This window comes from Chanos chanos, chromosome 13 (genome assembly GCF_902362185.1).
Source record: "Chanos chanos chromosome 13, fChaCha1.1, whole genome shotgun sequence".
NCBI classification, from domain to species: Eukaryota; Metazoa; Chordata; class Actinopteri; order Gonorynchiformes; family Chanidae; genus Chanos; species Chanos chanos.
This window is the reverse complement of record NC_044507.1, coordinates 22,289,412-22,305,740: the sequence shown is the minus strand read 5'-3', so window position 1 is coordinate 22,305,740 and position 16,329 is coordinate 22,289,412. Positions and strand designations below refer to the sequence as shown.

Here is a 16,329-nt window from a genome sequence, read left to right as displayed (position 1 = left end):
GCTTCGTAGTACAGTCCTCCAGGGGGTGTTCCAGAAAGCGGGTTTTGTGAAAAATCTTGAGTTAGATTACTCAGAGCAAGTAGTAAACCTCCTAATATAAGAGCCCTATAGCTTTGTTTTGCTTGGAGAACGAAGCTATCGGGCTCTTCTATTTGGAGGTTTACTACTTAGGCCTAGTCTGAGTTAATTAACTGAGTTTTCACTAAACCCGCTTTCTGCAATACCCTCCCTTGTCACCCTACCCTGTAAACACGTTTTACATCTCCTCAGATCTGTACATTGCAACTCTGCTTATGGGACGTCATTTTTGACCGACAGTATTCATCACACTCAGTTGGGAGACAATGAGCAACTTCGGGAGCAGTTCGAATTTAGATGGGTTTTTTTCCTTTTGTCATTTGTATATTGCGATATTACGAGTTCGCCCGCGCGCCAAATAAGTCAGTTGTAACTACGCAGTTTCTACCTAAAGACGCTGCTTGTCCAATTGGTGACTGTGCATTCAGGCAGTGTATAGGCCACCTGAGTGCAAACTCTGAAAGAACCAGAGCTTTAAACAACAGATTCTATTCTAACAGTTTCTTCTTGTCTGTTGTTCCTTCGGTCTAGATCCTAGAGTGAACTCGTGACTACATTTAACTTTTTAAAGTGGCAGTGGATTAGAAATGAGTGTGTGGCAGTAAATTAGAAATATATTGCCGCAGCTTTCAGTTTAATTCACGCTGTATTAAATACTATTTTGTGTTATACAGTTTCCCGGATTACTGTGTGTGATTTCCTCGTGTTGATATCGTCTTCAGCTGTTAATTCACTAGAAAGTCAAATTTCCATGCTACGTTTAAAACGTGACAATAACTAGTTAGGCGTCAACCTGTTGATAAGCTAAGGAATTTTTATTTCTGTTCTCTCTTTCTCTACACGAACAACATCACTGAGACATTTGTGGAGTAACACTCAGGTCAGTCGTTCTGTCGGGCCGACACTTGCGTAGCGTTGTAGAGTATCATAAAACTGAGCGTTAGTTACTTTGGGGTCATGTCTCATGTGATCTGTAAGTGGGTGTGTTCTTTCCCTGGATTCAGTGCGACGTTTCAGTAAAAATTTAAGATGGCGGCCGTACATCTGAGGATCGGGGATTTGGTTTGGTGAGAAATTTAGTTTAGTTAATATAAAATGATTGCTTCATGACGAAGTTTCATTTGTATACCAATAACTGCAAATATTATCTATCCCCACGTAAATGTGGAGATTTATTTGGGGAAGAGGTGAGGAAATGGCCTTACAGAGTTCACGATACAGCCCAAACAAATATAGCCTTCTAGCTAGTCGGCTAACGTTATACTGAAAGCGCAGTTTGCAGGCTTGTGAGCTGACCAGCAACCCCTCTTTTCCTTTTGGCTTTAATAACTTGCAGCGCAGTTTTCCGTTCTGTTAGATGTTTGATTAAGCCAGTGCATCTCGCTTTAAGAAACTCTAGAATATGGTAGGATGTTAATGGTCATGCATGTGAAGCTCGTTATCTTGCTGATAGTTACGGTTGCTCTCTTCAGGAAACTGGAGATTGTGCAGTAGTTTGTTAGCCGAATAGCTCGTGCTTCCTTTTTTAAGAGTCAAACTCGGGGACAGTTTTAGCAAGACGGCTGTTAAACGTGTTAGGCATTGTGGGGCTTAATGTTTGTGTCTTCGATCTTTGTAGGGGTAAGCTGGGACGTTATCCGCCTTGGCCAGGAAAGGTAAGTTTAGACTTGGGACTGATTGGCACCCTCTTGACCAGTGTATTGTTTGTTTGGAAGCTCGACCAGAAACTGTTGTCCTATAGTCAGAGTTCTAAGGTTTCGTCTTTTGCACAGCTATTCACCTAGAACATTTGTGTGCTTCTTGAATGTACCTGACTCTCATTTTGCTTTTTTCAGATTGTTAGTCCCCCAAAGGATTTGAAGAAACCGAGGGGCAAAAAATGTTTTTTTGTGAAATTCTTTGGAACTGAAGATCAGTGAGTCACTTAGTTTGTTTCATTTGGCTTGTTTTCTTTTATGCGTTGTCTTGTAAAGATGAACAAAAATGATGGAGTTGTGCTGTGTTCCCAGCGCTTGGATAAAGGTTGAACAGCTAAAGCCTTACCACCCCCACAAAGAAGAAATGATCAAGATAAACAAAGGCAAACGCTTCCAGCAAGCTGTCGATGCGGTTGAGGAGTTTCTAAAGAAAGCCAAGGGAAAGGAGCAGGTAAGGCTATTTACTCCGGCCAAACATGGCCTTCAGTGTCCACAGATAGAATCGACTGTTCAGCTAAAGTGTTGCCTCTACGCTAACCAGACTTCCTGCATTGTTATAAACGCGCTGTGTTTTTGGGCGATCTGTGTTCACGGACAGTCTCGTTCTTTACGCAGGCGTCACACAGTAACTCTGACGACAAAAGTAAATCAGGCACAGAAACCAAAGGGCGGAAAAGTCCAGCCAAACCGATGAAGATTATAGAAGAAGATGACGAAGATGCCTTCAAGGGTGGTTCCTCTGACAAAGTAGGTATCCGAAGGAAGCGGTGTACCCGTGGTAGTTGTGTGTCAGAGCTCTCCTGTTTCCCTTGAGAATTTCAGCGTAGGTTCCTTAAAGCATGTTTCAAAAGCCATTTGCTTCAGCACCTGCTGTGGAATCAAGTTACAATTGTGTGTTTGAGTCCTCTGCCCTGTGTCCATGGTCCATTCACACATTCCTGTTTTCATTTCTGTTTTTGTAACTGCCTGTAGTTTGGTCCGCCTCTTTCAGTGGGGATTTAGGGCTAATGAGTGGCGTTTTTTGCACTTTATAAAACTGGAGTAAACCATAAGTTCTAGGTGAATGTGTCTCTTTTTTCCCTTAAGGAATTAACTGACTCTGACCCAGAACCCTCCTCTGTGCAACGTCTGGTCGCTGGAACACTTTCAGGATTCAAATGGGATAGCAGTGTAGGTGATAAATTCAATTCACAATCTTCTCACCTCTTGTCTATACGTTTTCTTACACCCCAGAAAGCAGATCTTGTACTGACACATGCTAGAGCCAAAATGGCGCTCGGAAGAGTATTGAGAAACTCATGCTTGCTAAATGGCATCTAGCACAGTGACGCTGTGAGACTGCATTCTCTAAGGACTGTTTGAGCTGCTTTGTCTTACCAAAGGAGACCTGTACAAAGGACAGGTTTGATAGTTTCTCATTATGAGACAGCCGAACGAATTAGAACTATCTGCTTTTCCAAAGAGCTACCCAAGTTACAAATTAAGCAACTGTTGAGGTCAGTAAGTCTCTGTGGAAAATAGTTTCCAATTGAACTTTTTTCCATTGTAGCCAGTAAAGGACGACCCACATTTTCACCACTTTCTACTCAGCCAGTCTGAGAAGGTAAGACGACATATTTTGCTGGGATGCACAGTGTGCTTTATGTCAGCTTTACCTTGGCTTTGTGTTTGGCTCATTGCACGAAGTGGGGTTTACCTTTTTTTTTTTTTTTTCTTTTTTTCTCCCCCCTCCTTTTCTTCGTTATAGTGATTTGGTCCCTCACTCACTAACCTGTCTATGTTAGCCTTGTCAACCAAATAGTGTTGGTCCCAATGCAATGGAGAAATATTTGGTGATAGAGAAGTGATGGGTTACTTCAGTCTTTTGAATTACGGTTTAGGTGGCTGAGAAATTTTTTTGTGTGTGGGTGTGTGTGTCTGTCTTGCAGACCCTTTAAACTGATTGTGAGTGTGAGCGTCGTGTCGCAAGGTAGTGATTGTAATCGTCAGATATTGACAGGGCTGGGGCCCTGTCTAGCCTGTTTGCTAACCAGCCATTACTAACTGAATTATTGATTAATTATGGCTAAATAGAATCAGAAAAAGATTGCTTAGAAACAACAGGATGCTGACTCTGTCCATTTCAGACTTGTGTTAAACTGCCACTTAAGCTGTTGCGCACACACAGACACACACACACACACACACACAGAGTGTATTTGAAGTGCCTCCGTTCCCCTGTCTCTGGGCTGCCGTTCTCACTGGAGGCTTTAGTGTGTCTTGCTCTGAGGCACATTCATCTGAATGACTTTGACTAGATGGTAGCGGGGCTTTTCTCACGGAGCACTGTGGCTTACCGTTAGTGAGCCGCTGAGCCGCTTGAGTGTCTGTTTAACTGACACAGAGCGCATATGGCCAGGCTGATAACTCCTTCTCTCCCCTCAGCGCTGGCTTCCCCTCTGGCTCTCGGCTCCGTTATCACGGCCAGATCAGCTCACGCGCTACAGGATCTGACCTGTAGCACAGTCCTCCCAGAACCATGGCGATAATTAGTATCTGCATTGTTCTGAACCAGTTTGCTCAGGCAGACCCTCCCGAGCGCTGGCTGATCTGGGCTGATTTGCTTTCTCATAATGCCTGAGACTGACTGACTGGCTGACTGCTCAGATTTCACTTTGTGAATTCTCTTTATTATCTTTTCATAGCCAGCTTCTTCAATGGAGCCCATCAGTAAACGTTTGAAGATTATAGAGGAGGTGAGCATTTTCTCTGCCGCTAGACATTCCACCAACTAATGACCCTGTTTATTCAGCTGGTGATATAACTGCGCGTAATGTCTGTAACGCAGGACACGAGGTCGACGTCAATTCAGGCCGCGGACAGCACAGCCATCAACGGCAATATTACACCCACAGATAAAAGGTACGTCCCCAACATTTTCACACACGTTACACCTCTTATGGCAGCCATGGGCGATTTTACCTGGTCCACTGTTGACTTGATCCTGGTGAGATGATTGGATATCCCTGCGCTGTCATGTTTTCCCCCCTTCACTTTAATTTGATTTAAATGCAGAGCTTAGATTTTTCTCTCTCCCCCCCCCCCCACCCATCACTCACTACAGAATAGGTTTTCTCGGTCTGGGATTAATGGGGAGTGGAGTGGTTTCCAACCTGTTGAAAATGGGTCACGTGGTCACTGTATGGAATCGCACAGCCGAAAAGGTAAACACAGCCCCTTTTTTATTCCCCCCTGTGGGTTTCTCCCACTCAGCCCAGGCTGCTGTTACATCTGTATGCATGTGCTGGGTGTTCTGGCCCCGTAGACTCTGGTGAATGTTGTCCGTATGAACTGTGTTTTTGCTCTCGCCGCAGTGCGACTTGTTCATCCAAGAAGGCGCCCGGTTAGGACGAACTCCGGCGGAGGTGGTATCCATGTGTGACATCACGTTCTCGTGTGTGTCTGACCCCAAAGCTGCCAGAGATGTGAGGAGACATTTGTAAGCAGATGAACTCTTGTTTGTGTGTGTGCGTGCACAAATGAACATACGAATCTGACATGCCCCTGTGTGTAATTCTTCAGTTGGTCCTGGGGCCCAGCGGCGTTCTGCAGGGAATCAGACCGGGTAAATGTTACGTAGAGATGTCCACCGTCGACCCGGAGACCATCACGGAACTCTCACAGGTACATCCGTCTTCTGTCTTTGTGTAGAAAAAGGTTTACATGACATCTTTCCACTGTCTGATGGCCTGTCAGTTACCCGAGTTTCCACAGTCTGATGGCCTGTCAGTTACCTGAGTTTCCACTGTCCGATGGCCTGTCAGTTATCTGAGTTTTCACATTCTGATGGCCTGTCAGTTACCTGAGTTTTCACATTCTGATGGCCTGTCAGTTACCTGAGTTTCCACAGTCTGATGGCCCGTCAGTTACCTGAGTTTCCACTGTCTGATGGCCTGTCAGTTACCTGAGTTTCCACTGTCTGATGGCCTGTCAGTTACCTGAGTTTCCACTGTCTGATGGCCTGTCAGTTATCTGAGTTTCCACAGTCTGATGGCCCGTCAGTTACTTGAGTTTCCACTGTCTGATGGCCCGTCAGTTATCTGAGTTTCCACTGTCTGATGGCCTGTCAGTTACCTGAGTTTCCACTGTCTGATGGCCTGTCAGTTACTTGAGTTTCCACTGTCTGATGGCCTGTCAGTTACCTGAGTTTCCACTGTCTGATGGCCTGTCAGTTACCTGAGTTTCCACTGTCTGATGGCCTGTCAGTTACCTGAGTTTCCACTGTCTGATGGCCTGTCAGTTATCTGAGTTTCCACAGTCTGATGGCCCGTCAGTTACTTGAGTTTCCACTGTCTGATGGCCTGTCAGTTATCTGAGTTTCCACTGTCTGATGGCCTGTCAGTTACCTGAGTTTCCACTGTCTGATGGCCTGTCAGTTACCTGAGTTTCCACTGTCTGATGGCCCGTCAGTTATCTGAGTTTCCACTGTCTGATGGCCTGTCAGTTACCTGAGTTGCTTTGTAGGTGTGTGATTGTTGCACAGACTCAGAGCAGTGTGACTGAGTTCAGTGGTGGCACCACAGCTGTCTTCTCCTGTCTGTGGTTTATCATGTTCCAACTCTCTTCTCCTGTCTGTAGGTTATCACATCACAGCTGTTTTCTCCTGTCTGTAGGTTATCACATCCAGAGGAGGGCGTTTCTTGGAAGCGCCTGTATCAGGCAGTCAGCAGCTCTCTAATGACGGCATGCTGGTTATTGTGGCAGCTGGAGATCGCACTGTTTATGAAGACTGTACCAGCTGTTTCCAAGCTATGGGAAAGACCTCTTTCTTCTTAGGTATGTAAGGAGGCATCGTTCTCAGTTGTGTCGCGTTGCAGTGGTTGAGTTTGAAGCCTTGGAGTGTGTGGTGTTGAGTTTGAAGCCTTGGAGTGTGTGGTGTTGAGTTTGAAGCCTTGGAGTGTGTGGTGTTGAGTTTGAAGCCTTGGAGTGTGTGGTGTTGGTGTGACCGCTCTGCCCCGTGCTCTCTGTGTTGAGACAGGTGAAGCAGGCAACGCGGCGCGGATGATGCTCATACTCAACATGGTTCAGGGCAGTTTCATGGCCACCATTGCTGAGGGTTTAACCTTAGCACAGGCCACTGGGCAGTCTCAGCAGACCTTTCTGGACATCCTGTGCCAAGGCCAGATGGCCAGCACATTTGTGGACCAGAAATGCCAAAGTGAGTTTGATAGTAGAATTGATGACATGTTTTGATGTGTTTTCTTGTTCTTTTTTTTTTTCTTCATACAGTGTTCCTGCATAACTATATTCTAAATCAGAAATACCAGATGTGTAAGGTGACATGGGTTATAAGACTACAGATGAGGAGATAAGTGCAGTCAGGTGTGCTGGCTATGGGTTAGAGTTAAAATCTCTGTTCACTCTTCACAGGGAAATTCTTTATGTATATCAATAACTTGTACAGATATGACACACCATGAATCAAATGGTTTGGTCAAAAATAACAGTGTTTGTTTTTTTGTTTGTTTGTTTTTGTTTTCCAATCTCTCTCTCTCTCTCAGATATTTTGCAAGGCAACTTCAAACCAGATTATTACCTGAAACATATTCAGAAAGACCTTAGACTAGCCATTTCAATGGGCGACTCGGTCAATCACCCGACTCCCATGGCAGCGGCTGCAAATGAGGTAGGAGAGTCTTGTTTGAGAGATCTTCTCAGAGTCACTGATGGTTAAGATCAGTCTGGTTTACTGCAGAACTGAGCGTGTCTGTGGATGCATGATGAAACACTTCTCTTTTGGCAGGTTTACAAGAGGGCAAAAGCATTGGACCAGTCAGACAACGACATGTCAGCCGTGTACAGAGCTTACATTCACTGAACCTGGACACGTGCTCTGAACTCTGGACCACAAAACCTTTTTCTCCTCTCTCTCTCTTTCTTTTTTTCTTTTGTGCTTTTCTGTTTGTTTTTATTTGTTTTTTGTTTTGTTTTGTTTTTTTCATGATTGAGTTTTGTTGAGCACCAGTGTTGTCTCTTCCTGCGGGGGGAGAGACCAGTTTGACAGCCTGCTCCAAGCCTTGCACTGAATCTTGTATTAATCCACGTTCGCTCTGTGTGAAGTGGCTCGCCCCCTCGCACTCTCAAACTTCATTCTGTCGTAAAGAGACGAGATGCAGTTCACTGCCCATAAGGCAGTCTGATTAACAGAAAGTATCAGGGTTTATTTATCACACATATCTTTACGTATTAGAGTATTTAATTCCAAATGTGTGATTTTTTTTTTTTTTTATTTAATTTTATTTTCCATTGTCCAGAATTCAATACAAATTCAGCTGTTACTATCATAAAAAAACAGACCAGAGGAGCACCAAGAAAATGACACTGCATTGCCTTAATGTAAAATCCCCATAAAGATGTTAAATATATTTATTTATGGTTTATGAGAACTCACCCTCTCTGACTGGGTGACATTTTTGGCCGTGTTGTTTTTGTTTTAGTTTTTTGTGCAGGTGGTAAGATGACAGTGTTTGTGGTTGAATTAGGGAGAGACTCCAATGCCTTATCAAGATTACAGTCCCATGGTTCCACACTAACACACAACATGCAATGTCCTATCCAAGGAACTATGATGTTACACCCCATACTAAACAGTTTGTCCTGATGTTATACTGAAAATAAAACCATGGAGATTTAAATTATCTCTTCCCTTTCAACTAACTGGCAGTGGCTGCCTTTTTTTTTTTTAAATGAGTAAAGAGTATTTAGAGATTCTGATCTTTGGTTTTCCAATGGCTTGTTGGGTTTTGATCTCCTTACAGCAGTGGAAACATTAAGTGTTCAGAGCCATGCAAGTCTGCTGAGGTAAAAATCTGATTCCATTGGGTTGTAGGTTGTCTTTTAGAAGGCCATGGATGCATTGGAGATTCCGTTTATTTGAGCCAGCTAAATTACTGTTAAGTACCTTTTTAAAATTTTCACCTCATGGAAGTAGAATAAGGAAATGCTTTAATTGTTACTTTTAAACTATATTTAATTCTTGCATTTTGAGTTTATTTTTAGAAAATACCGTGCAGGCCACACCTTCAAAAAACATCAAGCGATTTTGTTGTACAAGGCTAAGCAAGTAAGCAAGTCTAGGGTCATTCCTTTCCTCAAAATCAGTCTCTTTGGTCTTTTTGTGTGAGTGTGTGTGTGTGTGTGCTTTTTTTTTCTTCTTCTTTTTTTCTTTCTATTTTTTTTTCTTTTTTTTTTAAGGACAAAGTGCGTCGTTATAGATGTGGAAACTGATGTTTGAGAATCATGAGTTTTGAAAGAATATGAACACGTTTGATGTACATAGCACCACCAGCTCTCTGGGGTTATTACACAAATACAAGAGGGTTAACATGCTTTTGATTTGACTCTACTGAATTTATTAATCATCTGGTGTCTTAATATTGTAGACTGTTCTTTTGTGTTAGATGATTAAATTTATTCTCTGTAAATGGTTTATTGATATGTGGCTTATACAAACTTGCTAACGACATACATGTATAAACTAGACGACAGCTTGATTCCAATTTGTGTAAGAAAGGTGATGCTGTTCTAATTGGAAATATTTATAATTTGATGTGAATGTGCAAAATGTCAAAGGGTTTTTTTCCCCCCAACTGAATCCTCCTCTGATTAAACGAACAGAATGTGAATCTTGTGGTTTTGCTTTGACAAATGTGTCAGTATAAGAATCAAGTACTTTCTCCTCTGCCCTATAAAGAGTTTTAATCTCTGGGACAAAATTTGCTGAACATTCTAGTAGATGAAAGCGTTTCTTTTTTTTTTAAGTTAAAAAATTAACAATCCTGTAAAAAGGTGATCGTGGAAGCTAATGTAAAATAAACGTTCGCACTGTATTTTTTTTTTTTTTTAACTTAATTCCTCTGAAACTTGCATTTAATTTTTCTAAATAGACGATAAATGATGTAGAACGAGAGGAGGCCTGGTGAATAAGACTAAAAGTTAACGGTGACACAGGGTCGACTGCACAAAGACAAACGCCGTCTCGTCTTGGGTATGACAGAATCACAGTTTCAAGTGACCAGCGCATCGTGCGACATCATCAAAAGAGAACGGCAGAATCATGGTGTGCACTGTGTGGGGTGTGCGGTAGGTTTCGGACATGTTTTGGTGTTGCACAAACCGGAAATACAGAGGCGTTGTTTAGAGGCGGGGTTAAGACTAATTGGGTGACCGGTCATTAATAGTTAATATTTGCACATACGAAATAACGGAGAGTGCAGAAAAATTCCAGTAACGTGTTCTTCATACCTGTGGGTCACGGTAATGCTTGGTGTCGATCGATCTACGATACCTGAACTGTCGAAAATGTCCGCCGCGAGTCAAGCAGAGAGGACGGTATTGGTAAGGGAATTGATTTTGATAGCTTGTTAGCAAAACATGCTTTCGACAGCGAGCTTTGGATAAAATGATCCGCTGCAGAGAGATTTCTTGTAGAATCCGTATAGGAACACAATTACATTTGCTGTATATAAACTGGGCTTGATAGAAAATAATGGAAAATAACCTATCCAGCCGTGCGGCAAACTTGACCGCTGCAGGGCAAGGTTTTTTTCTGCGGCACGCACATCAATTAAGATTACTTTTTGTTTACTGAAATCGCCCAACTTCGTGAACTGAACTGATTGGTTTTGTTTTGTCGAGTAACACCAGGGACAAAACCTCTTGTGCACGTGCATGGTCAATGTTATGTTACATGTATTTTGTACATATCAAAATGTATATCACGCGCACTTGACTCTTTGCTTTTTGGCATGCTGTCATGTATAACGACACGACCTCTTGAGGCAAATAGATCAGTTCAGGCAACGAACAGTTACGGTGTGTGTTTCAGGGCTTTGAGTTTCCAGATTTATGCAAATCATCCATTCGAACCATAAAGTTCGTGTGCGGCCCTGAAGAGAAACGGACCAGCGCAATAATCAATATCTTTACGTCAGGCTGTGGGCCCTTGATCTCAATTTTTTTTTAACACCGTGGAGTTTGTATTCTTAGTTGTTAACAACAATTAACACTCTTTATTTATAGTTTTACGGATTTATGGGGAAAATGCTGCCGTGTTTGTGTTTTCAGGAGGCGGAATTCAACTGGCTTTTAAAAGAGGAGGTGCATGCCGTCTTGAAGCAGCTGCAGGACATATTGAAGGTAGCGTACGTTCTTATATGCCATGCAGTTCTGTTTTTAATTGTTTTCTCTGTGTAGTGAAAGTTCTGTACTACCCCATTCCCTGTTATTAAATGTTGATGTCCTGTTCACAGGAAGCCTCGAGGCGTTTTTCAGTGCCCACGCCAGGTCTGGAGGGGCAGCTTAAACAGGAAAATTTCATTCTCGGCAGCTCAACGTAAGAATAATTAGTTTCGTTACTTGCTTTAATCACAGACTACTCACTAATCATTTATCTGCTAACGACAGCATACGCAGTGGAACAGAGATTTACTAAATGATTCATGCTTTTAGTAAATACTTACTTTTACATATTTGTAATTTAATGTCATAGTTGTACCTCTCCTTAAATTTCCACGTGTCCCCTAACAAACAGGAGATCGGTCTAATTCAGTTCAACATTTAGCATGTGTGAATGTGACAGTCAGAGACCTAAACTGTTTTGGAATTCCCATAATGCAATCCTTCTAGCATGGACCAGGTGAAGGGAGTGCTGACCTTACAGGGGGAAGCTTTGACTCAGGCTGTGAGTGCATTTCGTTTTGTTTTGTTTCTCACACTATCCTTAACAATGATCTCCGCAATTGTTATCAAACTTCCTCATAAAGACAAGTCATGCACACACCTCTAACCAGACTTCTCTTGACTGGTATGACAGTGCTGGTCATGAGAAGCCGTCCGAAAAAAAGTGACCTTTCCTGTCCAGTAACGTTGGTTTTCCTAGTTTGTGTCGTGGTGGCTTCTGACATCTTTCTGATCCTTAAAAGCTGTCGCCGTTTGTTGTTTAGAAACTTTGTTTAAACTTTTTTTTTTCCATTTAGGACATCAACATTAAAGTAGCCAAGAGCAGCCAGGCCATGCATTTCACATTCCGAGACGATAAGCAATGGAAATTACAACAGGTATGACCCTCTGAGCTTGTTTCGTTTATTTATCACTGCAATGGAGTATGTTTAAACCAAAACAATCTTGTTTCTACTCAGAAACTCCCAAGAGTCAAAAAGACCAAAGGGGGGGGGGGGGGGGGGGGGGGGGGGTAGCCATGTGGGTCTGAAGGGGATCGTTGTTGCACTCATTCTGTGTCACTGTAGGTCATAAGATCAGTTCTGTGTTCTCACAGATTCAGGATGCCCGGAACCATGTCAATCAAGCCCTTCAGTTGCTAAGCAGCCGTGATGAGAGCTATCACTTTAAAACCGGGGCAGAGGTCAACAAGGTATGTCATAGTTCCCTAAGAATGGATGTCATATATTCACACAGACTTTTATTTCTGAATGTCACAGCTTTAGAACAGACCATAGTTTCTCTCAGGTCCTCACAGGTATGTTTTGCTATTCCAACTAAACTGAACTGAGACTGAAATTTTCAGTCATGGCTAGTCTGTCCTCCCTCATGTGACACACTACCGTAAGTCATATAATATAAGGGCATTAAATGTTCATCATGCATTCATAATTCATGATAGAGAAACTCACAAAAAGATGGATTATTTAAAAAATGTCTTTAACATGGAATAATTCCATTGAGATTCAGAATCTTTTTCTGCAGGGGGGGGGGTGCAGACAGCATATTAGCACAAGGCATTTCACTTTTAAACAACAATATGGAGAGCACCACGTGAAGAAGTCGAATAAACAGTAGCATTGGCCGTGAGTAATGTGCAGTTACTGTCTCAGTAATCCTTAGATCTGTTTTGAAAAAATTCTGTGGATATAAAAAAAATGTAAATTGCCTTGGATGTTGTTCAGAGACAGCAATGCAAAGAAGTGAAAAGCATTTTTCCAAGTGCAGGATGACTTTGGGCCATACGGTCTGTAGCTTATGAGCAAAGGTTGTAGTTATTGGTTTATTGAATCAATACAGACCAAGATGAAGAAATGTATAGCACTCTGTCATTGTGTGAGAGTGCAGGGGAGTCAGTCCAGCTCTTTAGTTCCTGTTAGTCAATAGGATCTAATTGTTCTTTAAGTATTCTTATGTTACACTTGATAAAGATATGATATTGTTTTTAATAACGGTGTAATCAGCATAAAAACGAAGCCTTGCATTTGTAACATTTGTGGCCCGGGTTGTTTTCTTTCATGTAAATAAAATAGGACCTAAAGTAGAGCCCTGTGGGACACAGTTTTATGTAGCCAGAAAACTAGACATTCGGCCTTTGGTATAGTCACTGAGTGTTCTTCCCATTCGGTAGCTCTCAAAGGCTTTAACTCTTTTAGGAGACGGATCAATGTTATTGAGCTCCTTAAACATAGCAGAATGATCAGCCACACAGAAAGGCTTTGAGAGGTTTAAGTGGTTGCCAGATTGCTCTGGGATAGTAAAAGGGTCAGAGGGTGTATGCGTGTAAGAGATTGCATCACTTGTGTTGCAGCTCATGGATGCAGTCATGTTGCAGTTAACCCGAGCTCGTAACCGTCTAACCACCCCAGCAACCATGACTCTCCCAGAACTGGCCTCCAGTGGCTTAATGGTGAGTCTGTAACTGGAGAGCACAAACGTTTTTATCAACAGTTCAGTCTTTGTTCCCTTTTTTTATAATCTCTCTCCATCTTTCTCCATGTTGTCCTCTCTCTCCTTCAGAAAATGTTTACCCCTCCGATGCCTGGAGACCTGATGGTGAATTTCTACATTAATCTCAGTAAACTGTGTCTGACAGTCTACCAGCTGCATGTGCTTCAGCCTAGCACCACCAAGGTAGCATATGATTGGTCAAGTGAAATGAAATGTAGTCAAATAAAAAATAAATAAATAAATAAATAAATAAAAACTGGCTCACTTTAAGCACTGATCCAGTATAAATTTTATTGAGAATAAATGCTTGGTGGTTTCTCTGTTAACAGAACTTTAAACCAGCAGGAAGCTCTGTACTTCACAACCCAGGAGCTATGTTGTAAGTTCCTTCATTTCCTCTCTCTCTCTCTTCTTCTTTTCTTTCCTCTTTTTTTTTTTCATCATTATAAACAACAAGGCTGTCTGTTCCTTCTGCAAAGCATGATTTGTTTTATTCTGGTGTATGTTATACACTTGTTGTAAGCACCTACTCTCTCCCTCTGTGTGCCAGTGAGATTAACAACACTAAGTTTGAGGTGAGTCACGTGCATAAAGTGGAGTGTGTGGTTCCGTGGCTGAACGACACCCTGGTCTTCTTCACCATCTCACTGCAGCTCTGTCAGCAGCTCAAAGACAAGGTCAGTGTGGTGTTGGCTTTGGGCTCTTAGCTCTTAGTTTGACCAGCTCTACAGATCCTGTGTATTCAGTCTTTCAGTGCAGAGCTCAGCGGTGAGAGTCAGCCCGGGTTTGTTGGCTTCGTGCAGTATTTAAAAAAAATTTCAGCATACATGTATACGTGTGTGAATGTATATGTATCCGCACACACAGAGACAGTATAGAATGTTTTTCTTTGCCCTTTGACGTTCTCTGAGAATGACTAACTGGACACATCAGCTGACACACAGTTCATGTCAGGTGTGGTCCTCTCTGATAGGGAGACTCTGATCACTAGACTGAGGGATCATTCGCTCCTGTTTAGTGTGTGTTATACTAAATGTAACCATTTCAGGAGAGTAAAAAGCTAGGAGAGCACTGACTTCCTCCTCCTCAGGAAACAATGCTTCTATTGACTTGAAGGGAATTTAAGGCAGTTGAATGTTAATGTGTAAAAAAAAAAAAAAAAAAAAAAAAAGCCTCTAACAGTGCTGAATGACTCTTCATTTTTGAAAATCCTTGCGAAACTGGAAGATCCTGACTGAGAAGCATGCCGCTGCTTAGTGTGCTCATCAGTAACTTGCAAATGACTCTGACTGTGACACAGTTTCATACACAAATTTCTGTTTTCATTGTGCTTCTCTCTTTGTAGATTTCAGTGTTTTCCAGTTTCTGGAACTACAGGCCATTCTAAACGGGCCCTGCCCGAAACCAGAAGTCTCCAGTAGCTAATGAAGGTAACTCAAAATGGTCCCAGTGAGCATTTCATCTACAACGTACAGACACTAAGCACTAAGAGAAACTAATCTTTGTGATTTTTTTTTTTTAAAGAGATGAATGGTAATGTCTTGTCCTGAATGAGAAACATGCTAAAGTAGAAATTTGGGAGCTATATTGTTGCTTAATGAAGTGTTGATTACTTTATATATGTTAAGCACATGACAGATCTCCCCGTCCTCACTCACCTTGTCAGAGAGGTGCGTCCTGTGAAGGTCCTGCTTTTGGTGAACACTCGTGTATGCTTTTTCAGTGTTTGTTTCTGTAATGTTTATTACGTCAGATATTTAAAAAGAGAAATTAGAGTTAGATTTTTAAAGGGATTCTTTGAAAATCAACATGACAAGACTCACATTCCTTATTTTTGTGTCCCATGTGCTGTAAAAATGATTAGTGGAATTTTGATCAAATGAATATGGGCTTTGTATTTGGTTTTCATTTCAGTCCAAAGACCATTGTCCTTATTGTCTCCTATGTGCAGTGCCTCGGTCCAGCTGTGAGCCTGGACAGTTGGCCATGCTCTAAACTAAAGTTCTAAACTAAGCTCTGTTTAGCATGAACCATCTATGGTTTATAGCATCATTAGTACATGACAGATCTGTCTGATAAATAACACTAAGAAATGGATTGACATTAGTGTGGTCTGTACCTGTGGCACATTCACAAGGTGAAGTTCAGATGTAATAAAACTTTTGAAATAATTTTTTTTTTTTTCTACTTGGATCATTCCACCAAAAAGCATTCCAACTGAAAATGATGTGTGTCAGTCCAAGCCAGAATGGGCTTAGATGTGTTGTTATCTGTCATTTGTTTGATGTTTGAAGTTTTGTCAGGGTCAGATTAGTTAACTGACACATGTCCTATTGGTTTACTGTCATCTGCGTGTGCGTATTCATTTGAGTGTTTTAATTTATTGCACATTGTTACTTTTGCACTTATGTTTGCTTTACTGAGCATCTTTTTACTTACCCGTTAAGATGAATGTCAATTCCACCTTAGAACAAATGAGTCAATAAGTGTTAGAACCTTTTATTTCAAAGCATTATTGTACCTGTGAAGTGTCATAAACTGTGCAATAAAAATGCGGTTTGAGTTCTGGGGTCTGTTAAATGCTGTCTAACTCATTTATAAGTGATCTTTATCCATTGTGTTGCTCACTTACTGCAGTAATGTAACACAAGTCAAACACAGAGTCAGAGTGTGCCTGTATTCCCCCTGTATAAATCTTCATCAGTGAGAACTCAAGTAGCAGTTATACAGAGATTTAGATTTCAGCTTTGTCTTCCATAAATGTAAGACTTTTGTCTGTTTTCACGCTGTGCAAATAAAAAAAAAAAAGTCTGTCACAACATTAGGAGATCATTACAATTAAATA

At 41.8% G+C, this 16,329-nt stretch overlaps 2 protein-coding genes across 3 annotated transcripts; both read left to right on the top strand.

The window, feature by feature from the left end:
• The first annotated feature begins 1,100 nt into the window (after nt 1–1,100).
• Nucleotides 1,101–9,439, top strand: glyr1 (glyoxylate reductase 1 homolog (Arabidopsis)). Of its 2 annotated transcripts, XM_030790661.1 has the most exons (16): nt 1,101–1,145; nt 1,697–1,733; nt 1,914–1,993; nt 2,088–2,226; nt 2,391–2,522; nt 2,862–2,945; nt 3,325–3,378; nt 4,460–4,510; nt 4,603–4,676; nt 4,879–4,978; nt 5,129–5,239; nt 5,337–5,438; nt 6,428–6,590; nt 6,793–6,972; nt 7,316–7,440; nt 7,558–9,439. In XM_030790661.1, the coding sequence occupies exons 1-16, from the start codon at nt 1,108–1,110 to the stop codon at nt 7,630–7,632; spliced, it is 1,545 nt and encodes a 514-aa protein (XP_030646521.1). In that variant the 5' UTR covers nt 1,101–1,107; the 3' UTR covers nt 7,633–9,439. The 2 variants fall into 2 exon arrangements, with proteins under 2 accessions (XP_030646521.1, XP_030646522.1); XM_030790662.1 differs by lacking the exon at nt 3,325–3,378.
• Nucleotides 9,440–9,999: 560 nt separating this feature from the next.
• On the top strand, nt 10,000–16,052 carry rogdi (rogdi atypical leucine zipper). The gene is made up of 11 exons (XM_030790159.1): nt 10,000–10,151; nt 10,881–10,952; nt 11,066–11,148; nt 11,442–11,496; nt 11,792–11,872; nt 12,091–12,186; nt 13,345–13,443; nt 13,554–13,667; nt 13,814–13,863; nt 14,035–14,161; nt 14,830–16,052. Exons 1-11 carry the CDS (start codon nt 10,074–10,076, stop codon nt 14,869–14,871), a joined length of 897 nt encoding a protein of 298 aa, XP_030646019.1. The 5' UTR covers nt 10,000–10,073; the 3' UTR covers nt 14,872–16,052.
• The last annotated feature ends 277 nt before the right edge of the window (nt 16,053–16,329 follow it).